Genomic DNA, 14,963 nt, shown 5'->3' on the forward strand with positions numbered 1-14,963 from the left:
TGATGTGTGAACATACCTTCTGATTATTAAAATAATGGGAGCGGTGTTCTATCCTTTGGGCTCTAGGTTGCCCCCATTCCAGGGACCACAGGATGATAGCCTAGCTTGTATTATTTTGTTTTCTCCGAAAGAATAGCACAATAAAAAGCAATGACAAAAAATTTAACTTTTTAATCAAGCCAGATACTGTACAGTGGTATGAATCTTTATATATATTTTTATATACATTTTAAAATATTCAGCGGATGAGTTCTCTGTTGAACGGCGTTTGCAGGTGTAATGAATGTCCTGGAAGACTAGTGGAACCTATAAAAGGAGAGATTTAAAACTAGAATAAATTTCATTACCCAAAATTAAATGCATTATTCATACACATTAATTATCACAATAGCAAATAAATAAACTGAAAATGGAAGAAATCATATTGAGCCACAAATTCCTAAAAACTCACTTTCAACCTAAAAATAAGGAAGGTTCACATTTTAGTAGCAGCAATTCTGCATGTGGCCAATGCCAGATATAATTTTGACATCATAGAATGTCATTTAATATATATTTCTCCAAATATACCTGAAGCGTATATAACCCGAGGTACCACTGTATATAAATTGTTGAACTAAATTGATTGATTGATTGGAATAAAAATAAGTACTCTGTCTCCAAGGCTATTGTATTTCCCTTCCCTATTCAGGGTCTATTTGTGTCTCAGGGGATCTAGAAAAGCCTCCTCCTAATCCACCCATGTAACCCAGAAACCTCGGGTTAAGAACTTTGCTTCAGGATGAGAACAGAAATTGTGCAGCAGCGGCGATGGGAGGCCCCATTAGCTAAAGTGGTACCTCAGGTTAAGAACAGTTTCAGGTTAAGAACGGACCTCCAGAACGAATTAAGTTCTTAACCCAAGGTACCACTGTACAGTGCACTTTACACTAAATATAAATTTAATTTTTGATATGGTCATTTCTGTAACTCACTAACCTTGCTTACCTAAATTCTGCCTTTGTAAAAGATTGGGAAGGCTGATCGGCTGTCTTGTCACTGATGAGAGTGAAGGTGTTGGTGTGCATCGATAATGCTGCATATTTCTTTGTCCAAATCCATCTGGCGTTTGATCTCTATTATTTTGTGTTGATACAAATGGTGACATATAAGAAGTCTCCCTATTTGGCATTCTTAAGGACAATGACCTAAAAAGTAGAAGGACAAGACAGTGTCTATATCTCATATTGAGAAAGGTAGGCCTATTGTATAATCAATTCTAGCAGGATGTACATTTTTGTTTAGCAAGAGGCATGACTTTTATTATTTATTTGCTACATTTATAGACTGTTAAACATTTAGTAAACTTTGTGTATTATGGAAACGACAAAACGAAAAAGTAATAAATTACATCCGCCTCGCAGACGTTCTAAGATGCGAACGTGGCAAACCCAGAAGTAAACACTGGGTTTGCCGCGATTCGTGCATGCGGAAGCAGCTTCTGCCATCTGCATGTGCACACAAGCAGCTGCCACCTCTACACATGCGCAGAAGCATGCTGTCGCCGAATGCGCATGCGCACAACGGCACCTCTACTAGTGCCTGGTTTCGTGCAGCCGACGGGCCTCCGGAACGGATTATGATTGTAAGTAGAGGTTGTACTGTACTGTTAGGAGATACAAGAGAAAAAAATTACCAAGGTACATTCCACATATTTGGTGAATGTATTCTTGGAAGTTTTATTCCGTCAGAATAAAAAAGAAGGGAGATATTAAGATTAGGATTTCGTTTTCAACAAAGCAAACATTTTATTAACATTTAACACAATAAATAAAAATGTCACAAATAAAAATTTCAAGCAAGATATATTTGAAAACGGAGACCAATTTGAATGATAACTTTTTTCTTTGGAGAAACAAAATCCCTAGATGTGAACCGCCCTGAGATCTTATGAGGAAAGGTGTTAAATAAATAAATAAATAAATCTTCAATCCAAGTTGTTCACCGCTGCTTCGCACAGCTACTGGTGCACCTACAGCCTGGCCACTCACATGCCTCCACTCAATCCAACGCCCCGCATTCACAGTCCTGCATAAGGGGGTATGGGTTGCAGCCCAAAGTGGAAAAACACGCCCCTTGCATTTCAAAAGTTGACTCTTACTGCTAAGTTGGTTTTAGTTACCTTACAGAGCCTGATGAACTGTTTTGAGAAGAAGTCATTCCAGACAATTGAGAACCTCTCCATGTAACACTACCTGTAAATAACATTCCTGAATATATTAGAACATGAAAGAATTTAGATGGCATACTACATTATTTTGAAAGCACATATCCAGAAATGCATAAATATAATATACCTCTTGAAAAAGTGAAATGTCAATGTATCCTTTGGATTACTTGAAATTATCTATTACGTTTGAAGCCAGCAAGATGATTGACAGTCAAACTTTCAGCAACAATGTTTTTACCATTACAAATGGGCCATGGTTTTGTAAAAAGTTACAAATCCAATGATAACATTAAAAAACAAATAAGCATGATCTACTCCTATATTATTTTTCTGTAATTTGGTTTTTTATTATCTTCCTAACTATCTATATGTTCCTCTGGATCTCGCTTATATACTGATGAATCAAATTTGTTAAAATACTTCTACATATGATGAAAATGTGAACAGTGCTTCTTCCACAAAAATTAGAAACTGAAATCTATGTAGTCCAAAGCACTATATTTATTAGAAAAGTCTGAAAACTTTTCACCTGTATGAATCTTAGTATCAAAAGGCTGACATATATGGTATAAAGTTTAACTAAGTATTGAGCAGACTAGCCAAGCTACCCTTTGAACAGAATGTAGGGTTGTTAGACATTGCATGATTCTCTAAAAGGAATTGGCTCCTTCAAGTATTCAGTCTGAATTCCTGAAAACCCTCAAGGAATTTTTGAGTGTTTAAAATATCATCTCAGCTACCTTCTACCTTGTCCCATCCTCAAGGATAGCAAGTGGTGGTAGGTGTGCATGAACAAAACCATTATCAGGGTACAAGCTAAATTATACCTATTCCTACTCAGCTTTCAAAAATTGGTCATTATATCTTCTTACCCATATGCCCATTCTGAGGTGGGCTTATCAATGATATCCTGGTTGGTCCAGCAGTTGTTTCGGTCTAGATGTATTCAGAAAAATTGACAGTATAATATGTAAAAACATAGAAAATAAATAATTTCAGTTTTTTAAACAAACTGTTGCTGTATCATGGACATTTTTGCTTGCCAGTAATTTGATTGTTTCTTGACAAGGAGAGATAGTATTAACTTGTACTACTTAAATTCAATAAAGTGCTTTATTAACCTATTCTGTATTTACTAAAATAATCTGTTAACCACCTTCCAAGAGGCTCAAGCTATCATGCAAAAAAGTAAAACAAATAAAATAAAAAATTGCAATAAAAATTTGCAAAAACAATAAACGGAATAAACAGCACTAAGCAAAACAATTAGCCAGCAGAACGGAAGACAGAATGGAAGGCAAGGTTTTAAACCCTCCTGAAGAAGAGCAATTACAAAGCTCATTTCACAGTCTCAGTGTAACTCTTGTTTCTCAATGCTACTAAGGTGACAAGCCCCTTCCTGAATGTTCACAGTCCAAGTGTAAATGGGATCAGGAAAAGAAGATTGGAATATGTAAGGTAATGTAAAGAGACCCACATGGAGAAAACCTATTCCACAGTGTCACCCCCAAGCACAAACCCATACGTTGCTATTGCCTAAATTGAGTATCCCCTCATATTGAAGCCACTCTCCCTGCTGACACATCACTTTATCTATCTGGGTATTAGAGTGGAAGATTCCTAATTACACCTAATTTGACACAGAAAAGAGAAGGACACTTACTTTCCTCACTGAAGACGGCACATAATCTGTTTCCATTGGTGAAGACCTACTGATTTGAGATTGAAAGCTGCTAAATGTTAAAATAAAACACCATTAAAGATTTTTTAAACCACTAAGCTTGCCATGTTATATTTAATTTGTTTAGTTATAAACAACAGAATACTGCAGCATCTCTATGTAAAACTATACCTTATTAAAGCTTTTTTGGAGTGAACTTCTATCTTAAATGAAACTATATAAGATCTCATGCCATTTGTCCTTTTTCTAACAGGCTACAAGAATAACTGCATTCTTCAAATACCTTTATGAATAATTCAGTGGTTAATAATTCCTTTAGAGATTTACAGTACAATCCTTTACATGCCTACTTAGAAGTGTGCCTGCTGGGTTCAATGGTGCTTACAGTTAAGTCGACATGGAATTGCAACTTTTAAAGTTGCTATCAATGATAAGCAAACAATTCCATCAGATCACAAATATATATCTTATCTGGATTCCAATGAAGCAATTTTGCAGATGATTTTGAAAACTGCACACACAAAATAAAACTCTCATAAGACTGTACTTGAATGTTGACGGGATTTAATACATTTCTTTTCCATTTAAGAATACATTATTTCTGTTGTATCATACCAAAGTTCCGCCCAATACAGTGTAATATTTTCTATAATGAAATATTTTCCAAGAAGTACACAAAACAGCTTTACCCCATACTATCAACAATTAAGTGGTCAGGCTAATAATTAAAATGTTGCTTACTGTTGCACTTGCTGTTTATGTTGCATTTGTTGTGTTGCTTTCTTAAGATATCCTTCCAATTTTGTAATCTGTATAGAAGAATGTATTTCAGTAATTTAACCTTCATGATTTATGTTGTCATCCACAACCCACTGCAAATGTCCAATGGACTTTAACGAGATTGAGAGTAAGTGGCTTGCTGCTCATAGTCATAACATTCCGACTAGCAGATGAAACAAAGGGCTGGACTGGGCAATCATCTCTCTAAAACAAGAACCCACTGCACCTATCCCACCTCTTGACATGTACCGTACTGGCCCGAATATAAGCCGCACCCACAAATAAGCTGCACCTTTAAAATTGAAGAGGGAAAAAGAAAAAAAGACAATATCTGGGCTGCTTCTGGGGGGGAGCTGTGCCGCTTTGCCAGCAGCATATGGTTGCGAATATAAGCCGCACAGGCAGAATTGGGGGGGGGGGGAGAGTGCAGCTTATATTCAGGCCAATACGGTAATGTAATATTAATAATACAAATGTGTAAGTCAATCTGTTGCATTTTAGTAGTATAATATAAATCTATAAATATAACTTCCTCTAACCTCCCTCCAGTATTTCAAATCAACTAGAATCAAGGTATCTTTGAGGAAGGCCCTTCTCTCAGTCCCACCACCCTCACAGGCACACTTGGTGGGGATGTGGGAGAGGGCCTTCCCGGTGGCTGCTTCCAAACTTTGGAACTGCCTTCCCTAGGGAAGCTAGACTGGCTCCCTCCTTGCTGTCCTTCCGCTAGCAAGTGAAGACTATCTTGAAACAACAGGCTTTGGAGAACTGTCTGCTTTTAATGAAAGGGCTGGGGCCGTGCTGTTTTTATTGTAATTGTGGACATGTTTCACACAGATTATATATATATATATATATCGTTTTAATCAGTGTTCAATTGCATTTTAATGATTTATTTTTCTATGTTTTTAGTAGTTCTTGTTTTTATCTGTAAGTTGTTTTGAGTCCCATCAGGGGGAAAACGGGGTATAAATATAAATATATATAACCTTTCCTTTGTAGTTTGCTAATAACCGTCTTCTGTGTTTTTCTTGGAAATGGGCAATCTAGAAAGGAAGAAAAATAGGATTACATGTCATTCAATTATGTTGCCATGATGAACAACTAGATGAACAACAATAAAAAATAAGAGAAACTATATATCTAATGCTAATTATCATACCCTTTCTTTTAATACAGCAGCAAGTATGCATACTTTCCCAGAGCCAGTTCACTCTAAGGCCACTATTCTGTTCTCTCCAAGCAAGAAACTTAAGTTGCAGAACGACTCTTCAATGGCATCCAGCATGATGTTCCCATGCCATTTTACCATTGGGCCTGGTCTGGCCATTCAAAATGCTAAAGGACAGAACCTCTCATACTTCACAATGGATCACTCAGTGAACTGCTCGTCTCAAGGCCTCCACATGTGGCAGCACTCAAGTGTCTATGGAGAATATTGTGTGTGTGCATGCACATTAAGAACTGAGAAGAAAGTGAGCTGATTAAAAAATATTGTTTGTATTTGTTTGGAGATTATGGGTTTAAGTTGTTGGCTGTCTCACAGCTTTGCCCATCTGAAAAAACAAGTTGATAGATGTCACTTTTTAATTAGAAAAGTTTGTCATAATTAAACCCTGTCTATCAAGGGCAGTGGCCATTGTTTCTTTGAAGCCTTTGTACTGCAATACAAATCAAAGGCATCTGCAGGCTATAATTAGTCAGGAACTTCTTTGAGATTCAGATTAAAGGAGGAGCAAGACAAAGAGACACACCGCCATACAGGAGGGAAATGAATCAACACAAGTCTCTATGCAAGAAAGTTACAGCATAGAACTGTAAATTTGATCAAAATACTGGATGCAGTTAAACCTAGTTTTCTTTTCTGTACCTTTGCTCCTATTTGGGGAAGTGCCTTGTGTGTATGAAACCTTCTGTTCACTCCTTTATCCTAAGAACCATTTAAAAAATCCTTTTAGGAAACTTTTTCATGATATCTGATAATATACCACCCATGTCTAAAGGTCAAGTTCCAAACTAGTTTGAATTGTTCTTGAGGGGACACCAGAGAAATTTTAATTGCTGGATAAAATTATGAAGGCCACTTCATAATTACTGGATTATATATAATTTCAAGTTCTTAACTACATTTTTATTAAAATATTTTAAATTTTGCAACAAACCATTAATGTAAGAAATGAAATAAACTCTAAAATTATTCAGATGAGAATAACTCTGTTAATTTACAGGTAGGTGGCCGTGTTGGTCTGCTGTAGTCGAAACAAAATAAAAAAATTCCTTCCAGTAGCACCTTAGAGACCAACTAAGTTGTTATTGGTATGAGCTTTCGTGTGCATGCACACTTCTTCAGGTACCTTCAGATACTAATTTTTCACTTAAAGCTACATTAAAGTTCTCACACCTATGCTCTATACCAAAATGCAATTTTATTGCACAAAATATTACATTATAAGTAATTTCTAATAACTATATGATGTACTCTATATTCATTGGCAATACCAAATCCATTAAAGAATTTCTTCTTCTGGGTTGGTGACAATTTGATGGTGAAAATCATCTCTAGCATATTCCTGATGAAAAATCACTCCAATAGATAACAAACAACTCACTTGTGTGATTTCTTTGGAATATGTTTTGCATAATCCATCTATTTCCATAAACAGCAACTGGATATTTGAATTCACCTGCAGAGAAACATATTACACATGACCAAAAAACATTCAAAGCATATCAATCTTTTTGAAATACAGTGGTACCTCGGGTTAAGAACTTAATTGTTCTGGAGGTCTGTTCTTAACCTGAAACTGTTCTTAACCTGAGGTACCACTTTAGCTAATGGGGCCTCCCACTGCCACCGCGCCGGCGCCACGTGATTTCTGTTCTCATCCTGAAGCAAAGTTCTTAACCCGAGGTACTATTTCTGGGTTAGTGGAGTCTGTAACCTGAAGCGTCTGTAACCTGAGACACCACTGTATACAAAAATAAGCTACTTTGCAAAACAAAAACACTCAGTCTTGCATACAGCACAGAACATAAAGGGCAATCTCAAAGTGCTACCACGATACTAATCTAGGCTCTAGGTCCCAGTGCCAGCACAACATTGGAATTATACTAGCAAAGGTTTTACAACCAACCCTGAGTACTCCACTGTACTTTTTTTTCATGTTTCTTTTGTGGACCACTAAGATATTATTTACAGAAACTGGTATGTAAGTCATGTAAATAATAAAAAATTGTTACAGAATAGTTACAGAACTAGGTAGTTGGTCTGGGATCAAAATCAAAATACACTTTTTAAAAGATTATGTTCCAGTGGAATCAGCAGGACAAAATAACTAAGTTTTAAAATAACAATAAAAATATTTATGTTACTAAGCATTTGTAAATCCTCAAACGTTGTAGTTGCAAGCAACTGTTTTTCTGTACCTTTTTGGAAAGGACTATTGTACGACAAGGAGCTCTGCAAATCACACACTCATCTTTTTTACCTATAAAATAAAGATCAATGCATAGTAAATGTTATTTTGATTAGCAAATGTGTGTTGTAACCTTTGATGAATTAAAAACATAAATACATACATAAATTCATACATATGTTGCACCTTAAAGATAAACAGATCTATTAAGGCATAACATATATTAGTGCTACCAGACTCTTGTTGGTTTTGCTGCTGAAAGTCGCCTCACTTGCCAGCAAGACATCATGTGAGCAGAATTCTGCAGAATGGATGCTTTTGCATTACAAGTGGAGAATTCAGGAATTCAAGCCAGGATGTTAAGGCTGCAGTCTATAACTATTTAGCTGGGAGTAAGCACCATTGGAAGTTACTTTTGAGTAGACATGTACAGGATGATTGTATTTTAAGTCTAGATATTGCAATACTCCCACTGAAATCCACCTGACTTAAAATACGGAGAATGCTGGTGTTACTCTTAAAATGTGACAGATGCACATAAATAAAATGGTTTTAATTTATTTTGTATGTGCTAATGCTAAAAATTGAGTGGGAAAAGTAAATAATGGTTATTGTAATAACTGGTGCCCCTAAGCAATATCTTCATGACTTTTCAGCCACAGGAAAGAAACAACAGTATATTTGTTTCTCAGAGTACAGAGTTGAGATGGAGGTTGTTAAGGCCTTGCAACTCTACCCACTGATCAGATACATTTATTTACAGTATAAAATTATTTATAGATTAACCCCTCATGCAAAATCTGAGGGTGGTATACAACAAAATTCACGATGCGATAAAATACTACTGTATTAAAAACAATACAGAACAATAATTAAAAGCTTAAATCTAAATTAAAAGCTCATCTTAAAAGCTTAATACTATTGGACACAACGGACAAGCTTGTTGACACAAAAAGGAGACATTTTAAGGTTAGAAGTGAGGATGCCTGAGATTGAGAATGGCATATGCCACAGTTTGCATTGCTGCAGCTACTTCAGGGCGAGTTTGTAGGTCCAATTTTTATGAAGGACCCCCCCTCCAATAACTGCCAGTACCCTGTGCCATGAACTGCCTTGAGAATTAAAAAGTAGACTTGGGTTCATACTGAGGTTCTGCCTTTGACCTATCACTTGAGGTTCCTTAACATAATATTCCTTTAGAGCAGCTGTGGGGGGACTTCCATGTTTTGTTGAACTACAACTCCCATCATCCCTGGCTGTTGGCTATGCTTGCTGAGGCTGATGGGTGCTGTAGTCCAGCAACACCTGGAGGGCCAAAGGCTCAGCACACCTGTCCTAAGAGGCAAGACTCCCTCAATTCGTGTATGCTCTTGCAAAAGTAGCTATTTGTAGAATAGGGAGGCTACCTTTCCGGAGGCACTGCTCACAGACAACATGGCCGCAGTTGGTCAGGCAGAACTTTTGGGCGGCTCTTTGGGGCTTCTGGAAGCAAGCATTGCAGAACACCAGGGCAGCCATGAAGGGAAGGGAGGCGAGCGGGTTTTATCTACAACCCGTCGACGGAGCCATAGCCAGGAGGACACCTGCGCTGCCCCTTAGCTCATTCACTTGAAAGGGGTTTTTCCAGCCCCTCCCGAGGCGCCCAGGAGACCCGCCTCCTCCTCCTCCTCGCGGACGAGGCAGCTCGCCTGAGGTAGAAAGAGCCGCCTTCGTCCCCCGCCCCCTCCCCGCAAGAACGAGCAGCGCCCCTCCCCCACCACACCAGGTTGAGCGCTGAGTCAGGAAGGGGGCGGGGAAGAGGCAACGGTGACGCGAAAGGTTTGGCTCCTCCCTCCGCTGCTGACGACGTTCGTTTGTGAAGGGAGGCCGCAGAGATACGGCATTAAAATACAGAGTGGCTCTGTCACTGCTGCGATAGGTCGTTTCTGGGTCCAGATAGGGGGAAACAAAGCATTTCCCCCAATGCCCACCATTGCGGAACTGAGAGCTGCTACGTGTTATGCATGGAGAAAGGTGATGTGGCATTCCCGCCTGAAGCAACAGGGAGGAGTAAATAAAGTTCCCCGCCCCTTCTCTTTTAACACAAGGTCACGCCGTGTGGAAAATAATCGTCGTTTATTTTATTTTATTATTGTATTTTTTTATTTTTGAGTCTGCTCTGCCTGTCCAAATCAGGTCCCAACAGTTCTGGTCCCTGTATCGCCCTGGAGTGCAGTGTGAAAGCTGAGAGAAGCTTACAAAGTAGTCATAGCTGTCAACTTTCCCCTTTTATCAATTTCCCTTAAAAAGCGGGAAACGTTGACAGCTATGGAAGTAGTAGCCTTGCCATGTGATCCATTGGCCATATTGCGGGGGGAGGGGGGGAGGTCAGGCTGAGATTAAGCAACCTATGATGGACCACCGTTAAGTGGCTTGAGGCTGGCTTACATTTCCAGCTCAAAACGGAGCCCATGCCAACACTCCCCAAAAACGCAACCCGGAAGGACTCGGAAATTGGTTGTGTGGGTTGCTCTACACTTAAAAGTCTATACGCCTGGGTCTATCCGAGAATCCCACAGGGACGGCAGTTCCGACGGACACGTCCCGCATCCCTTAAGAGCGGTCTCGCTTTTTCTCGGGAGTTGCCAGTTCTCGCGAGGCACAAGCAAATGAATCGGCCAGCTGAGCTTGCATAGCTGGCGAGGCGGACGCGGCTGTTTCCTCCGCCTGCGAGACCCGCTGCGACTCCAGTGCTGCTGCTGCTGCTATGGGGCTGCAAGGGGTCAAGGCTGTTTTCTTTGACTTGGACAACACGCTGATCGACACCGCCGCCGCAGGCAGGAGAGCCATTGAGGAGGTACCGGTTGCACGCAGCTCCTCCCTTCTGGTCTTCCTCCGTTAAAAAAAAACACAACGACAAGGAAGTGCAAGTATAATAAGCTGTAAAGCCTTATTGCCAGACAGTTCCTGCTCTGAATCTGTTGTGTCTTTTGTGGTTTTTAAGGAAGTAAAGTACTTTGCAACTCCCATCTCCCGGACATCTCGGGCTAAGGGGACCCAGTGCTGAATCAATATTCGCCTTTAGTTAATAAAAGTATGGCCTTTTAAACGGGGGGGGGGGCGCAGAGGCGTTATTCTTTTTGTTAGTTCCTGTGTTATGTATTTTTGTGTTTTTATATTTTAAGTCACCTTGTGATCCTCGGATGAAGGGCAGTACAGTGGTACCTCGGGTTACAGACTCCGCTAACCCAGAAATAGTGCTTCAGGTTAAGAACTTTGCTTCAGGATGAGAACAGAAATCGTGCTCCGGCGGCGCGGCAGCAGCAGGAGGCCCCATTAGCTAAAGTGGTGCTTCATGTTAAGAACAGTTTCAGGTTAAGAACGGACCTCTGGAACAAATTAAGTACTTAACCCGAGGTACCACTGTATAGAAATTTAATAGATAATAATAAAGAATGTGATGGTGGTGATGAATGCAGCAATGTCACACAGCCAGCATTCACTCCCAGACATGACTTTCAAGAGCACAAATTCTATTGGATTTTCTTTTAAGCTCTTTCAGTCATTACTGTTGGATGTTTCATCTGTTTCACTATGGATCTCTTTCTTGAATATTTTCAAGGAAAGGCCCTGTTGCCCCTTGTAGGGGAGGAAGTGCTGTGGGTATTTTGCATGTCCTCTCTTAGGGCATCTTCGTACCTGAACGGCTGACTTCTGGGGGCCATGTGAAGAATGCTGACAAGTTTAGGGATACCGGGATGCTACCTTATACTGAATCTGACCATTAGTCTATTACCTTAATCCATATTGGCTACACTGACTGGTGGGTGACTCTCCAGTTGGTAGTCTCTTTCAGGCCGACCTGAAAATGCTGGGACCTTCTACATGCAAAGCATAAGCACTGAGCCACAGTCCTTAATGTATTAAGTACTCATAAGTAACAGCAAGTAATCAGAGGATAGTTATTTGTTCTTGGCCATTGGCCAATTAATCCAGAAGAAGAGAATGTACCTTGACACTTTATGTACTTTATGCACAGTACAATAAAGGCTTTGCCTTTTTTTAAAAAAAAATGCAGTGTGTGAGAGACAGAGTAGTTTGGAATTCACATGAAGAACTTGAAAATAGTGTTGCCTCTTGGATATGCAGCATAATGTATTTCACAAAATATGCCATGATTTGATTTTGGCATTCTAAATCAAAATGCTTACTGGGGTTAATGTCATTTACATGGGCTCTATTATGGTGGTGGTTAAAAGGCTTTGTGCCCTTGCATAGAGAAAGCTCTAGTGTTCCAACATCCCACCTTGCAGAAATTAACTCACGTTGTAACAAAAGGAGAGCTCTTGTGTAAATGTAGAATAGAACAGCATTGCTGTTTCAGGATGTGGATTAGAGGACTGCAGGTGCAGTATCCTTTAATTTAGTTTTTGCTGCTTTGCTGACTTGGTTGGACAATATAAGAGGACAACTGAGAACTTGTAGGTATGGGCTGTAGCAATTTCTAAATAATGTATAAGTTGTTATGGCTGAAATACATGAATTTCTTGATGTGTGTTACACTGTAGATTACCCCTAGAATTGATGAAGCATCCAAAAGTAATGGCTGAATGAGTACTAAAAGAGTTGTGCTCTTGAAAAAGGTGTCTGTGAGATGAATACGGGCTGTGTGGCATTGCTGCATTCATCGTCATATAATTATTTAGTATTATCTATTAAATTTCTATACTGTCCTTCATCTGAGGATCACAGAGCAGTTTACAATATAAAAGCACAACAACAGCCAACATAATAACAAACAAAACACACACACACACACACCCCCAAGTTTAAAAGGCCATAGATTGTTTAATTAGCCAAAGGCCTCTGAGAAGAGGAATGTTTTTTGCCTGGTGCCTAAAGATATGTAATGAAGATGCCTGGCAAGCCTCCCTAGGGAAATCATTCCACAAATGGGGAGCCACTTCATGTTGCCACCCTCCAGACCCCTCGTGGAGGAGGCACATGAAGAAGGCCCTCAGATGATGATTGCAGGGTCTGGGTCAGTAATTATGGAGACGGTCCTTGAGGTATTGTGTTCCATGTGGCAGTTTATTGGATCCATGCTGTTGCACATTCTGGTGGAACATCTTTTAGAAATAAGCTGTCCAGTACAGAGCAAACCAGTAGAATCTTCACCAAACTGATCCTGTTCTGTTTTAACTTTCACTTCATAGGTGATAAATGTCTTGCAGTCCGAGCATCATTGTGATGAAAAAGAAGCTCACCTGATTTGTGATAAAGTCCAAGCCAAACTCCTCAAAGAGTGCCACGATCCTTCTAAGATGTGTATTACTGACTTAAGGATTCAGCACTGGGAAGAAGCTATACAAGAAATAAAGGGAGGAACAGCCAACCGCAATCTAGCTACAGAATGTTATTTCCTTTGGAAAACTACCCGCCTGCAACATCTGACCTTGGCAGAAGAGACACGGGGGATGCTCAGCAACCTTAGAAAATATGTCCGTTTGCTTCTGCTGACAAATGGAGACACTCAGACACAAAGAGAAAAGATTGAAGCCTGTGCTTGCCAGCCATACTTTGATGCCATTGTTGTGGGGGGAGAGCAAAAAGAAGAGAAACCGGCATCATCTATATTTCGTCACTGTTGTGAACTTCTAGGGGTTCAGCCTGAGGATTGCGTGATGGTTGGTGACTCCTTAGATACAGACATTCAAGGAGGCCTGAATGCAGGTTTTAAAGCAACAGTTTGGATAAATAAAACTGTCATGCCTCCAAAAGACACTTCTCCAGTCCCTCACTATATTATTTCTTCCGTTCTTGATCTTCCAGGACTTCTACAAAACAAAGGAGATGCTAACTTAGAAATTAACCAGTTGGCTGGTATTTGTAACGTGTGCGATAGTTCCGCTGGGGAACCTAGGACTTTAACCTGCTAGGGTTCATTTTAAAGGGCATTTTTACGCGTGAAGCTTGAACCAGCTTGCTACTAAGTAAAATACCTACATTGGCTACAATGTACATTTGATTTCTACATTGTTACAGTAGGAGTATTTGCATGTAGCACAAACAGAATGAAAAGCATCTCTGTTACATGCAGAAATGTAGAAGGCAGTATAAAGATCTGTTTTATGATTGTGGAATTAAATCCTAATTGTTCAAAACCCCATTTGGACAATCCAGCTTTGTCCTCTTACATATTCTTGTAATTCTGGGTTCTCTCGTTCATTTTTACTGTGTTTTGCAGTGATTGTTCTCAAATAAAATGGTCTCAACATCATCAGTGAAATGGTCCCTGCCCTCGTATATATGCAGACCCATTTATCAGACATATTAAGTAATCTGCTTTTTGTGAGGTAATATATTTACACTGACTAACGCTAGCATTTTAAAGCAGTGTGGTGATGACATCCCTATGATATATAATCCAAGAGGACGTGCCTTCCTTAGCTTGCTCAAACTTCCTCAGATGTCTGGCTCTCTGGAGTTCAGCTTATTCCACCTTACGATGACAGTTTTGTGTGCCATCTATGTCAGTGCTGTTTTACAAAGAACATAGGTGCGGCAGCTCACTGCCACAAGGGGCTTGCAGTCTAAAAGAAGCACAGGGTGGCCTCAGAGGAAGGGAGTACTAGGACGCATGGGTAAGGCAGGGACAGAGTATAGTATTACTTCACTTACACATACTTCTGCTTAGTTATAATAGTGTTGTAGCATTGATTGCTTTGGGATTATCCTATGCTTCAGAACATAATGTAAAGTGGGACAGGGGAATGTGGGCCCTTCACATGTTGGACTCCAATTCCCACCAGTCCTAGCCAGCATGGCTATCAGTCAGAGATGATGAGAATTCAATGCAATACTATCTTGAGCATTCTCGAAGCTACAAACATGAGTC

General features: G+C 39.7%; 2 protein-coding genes across 6 annotated transcripts; one reads left to right on the forward strand and one right to left on the reverse strand.

Annotated features, from left to right (window-relative positions):
• Nucleotides 1-151: 151 nt before the first annotated feature.
• Nucleotides 152-9,874, reverse strand: RNF212 (ring finger protein 212). 5 transcript variants are annotated; one of them, XM_083496971.1, is made up of 10 exons: nucleotides 9,493-9,874; nucleotides 8,097-8,158; nucleotides 7,280-7,354; nucleotides 5,660-5,716; nucleotides 4,632-4,699; nucleotides 3,873-3,918; nucleotides 3,082-3,145; nucleotides 2,162-2,234; nucleotides 979-1,187; nucleotides 152-306 (listed from the first exon to the last, which is right to left on the reverse strand). In XM_083496971.1, the coding sequence occupies exons 1-10, from the start codon at nucleotides 9,602-9,604 to the stop codon at nucleotides 239-241; spliced, it is 834 nt and encodes a 277-aa protein (XP_083353097.1). In that variant the 5' UTR covers nucleotides 9,605-9,874; the 3' UTR covers nucleotides 152-238. The 5 variants fall into 5 exon arrangements, with proteins under 5 accessions (XP_083353097.1, XP_083353096.1, XP_083353094.1 ...); XM_083496970.1 differs by having other exon boundaries at nucleotides 3,873-3,921; XM_083496968.1 differs by having other exon boundaries at nucleotides 3,873-3,939; nucleotides 9,493-9,873.
• Nucleotides 9,875-10,547: 673 nt separating this feature from the next.
• On the forward strand, nucleotides 10,548-14,354 carry NANP (N-acetylneuraminic acid phosphatase). The gene is made up of 2 exons (XM_083496974.1): nucleotides 10,548-10,922; nucleotides 13,282-14,354. Exons 1-2 carry the CDS (start codon nucleotides 10,833-10,835, stop codon nucleotides 14,002-14,004), a joined length of 813 nt encoding a protein of 270 aa, XP_083353100.1. The 5' UTR covers nucleotides 10,548-10,832; the 3' UTR covers nucleotides 14,005-14,354.
• The last annotated feature ends 609 nt before the right edge of the window (nucleotides 14,355-14,963 follow it).

This window comes from Podarcis liolepis (assembly GCF_965112155.1).
Source record: "Podarcis liolepis genome assembly, chromosome: 3".
Classification (NCBI taxonomy): domain Eukaryota; kingdom Metazoa; phylum Chordata; class Lepidosauria; order Squamata; family Lacertidae; genus Podarcis; species Podarcis liolepis.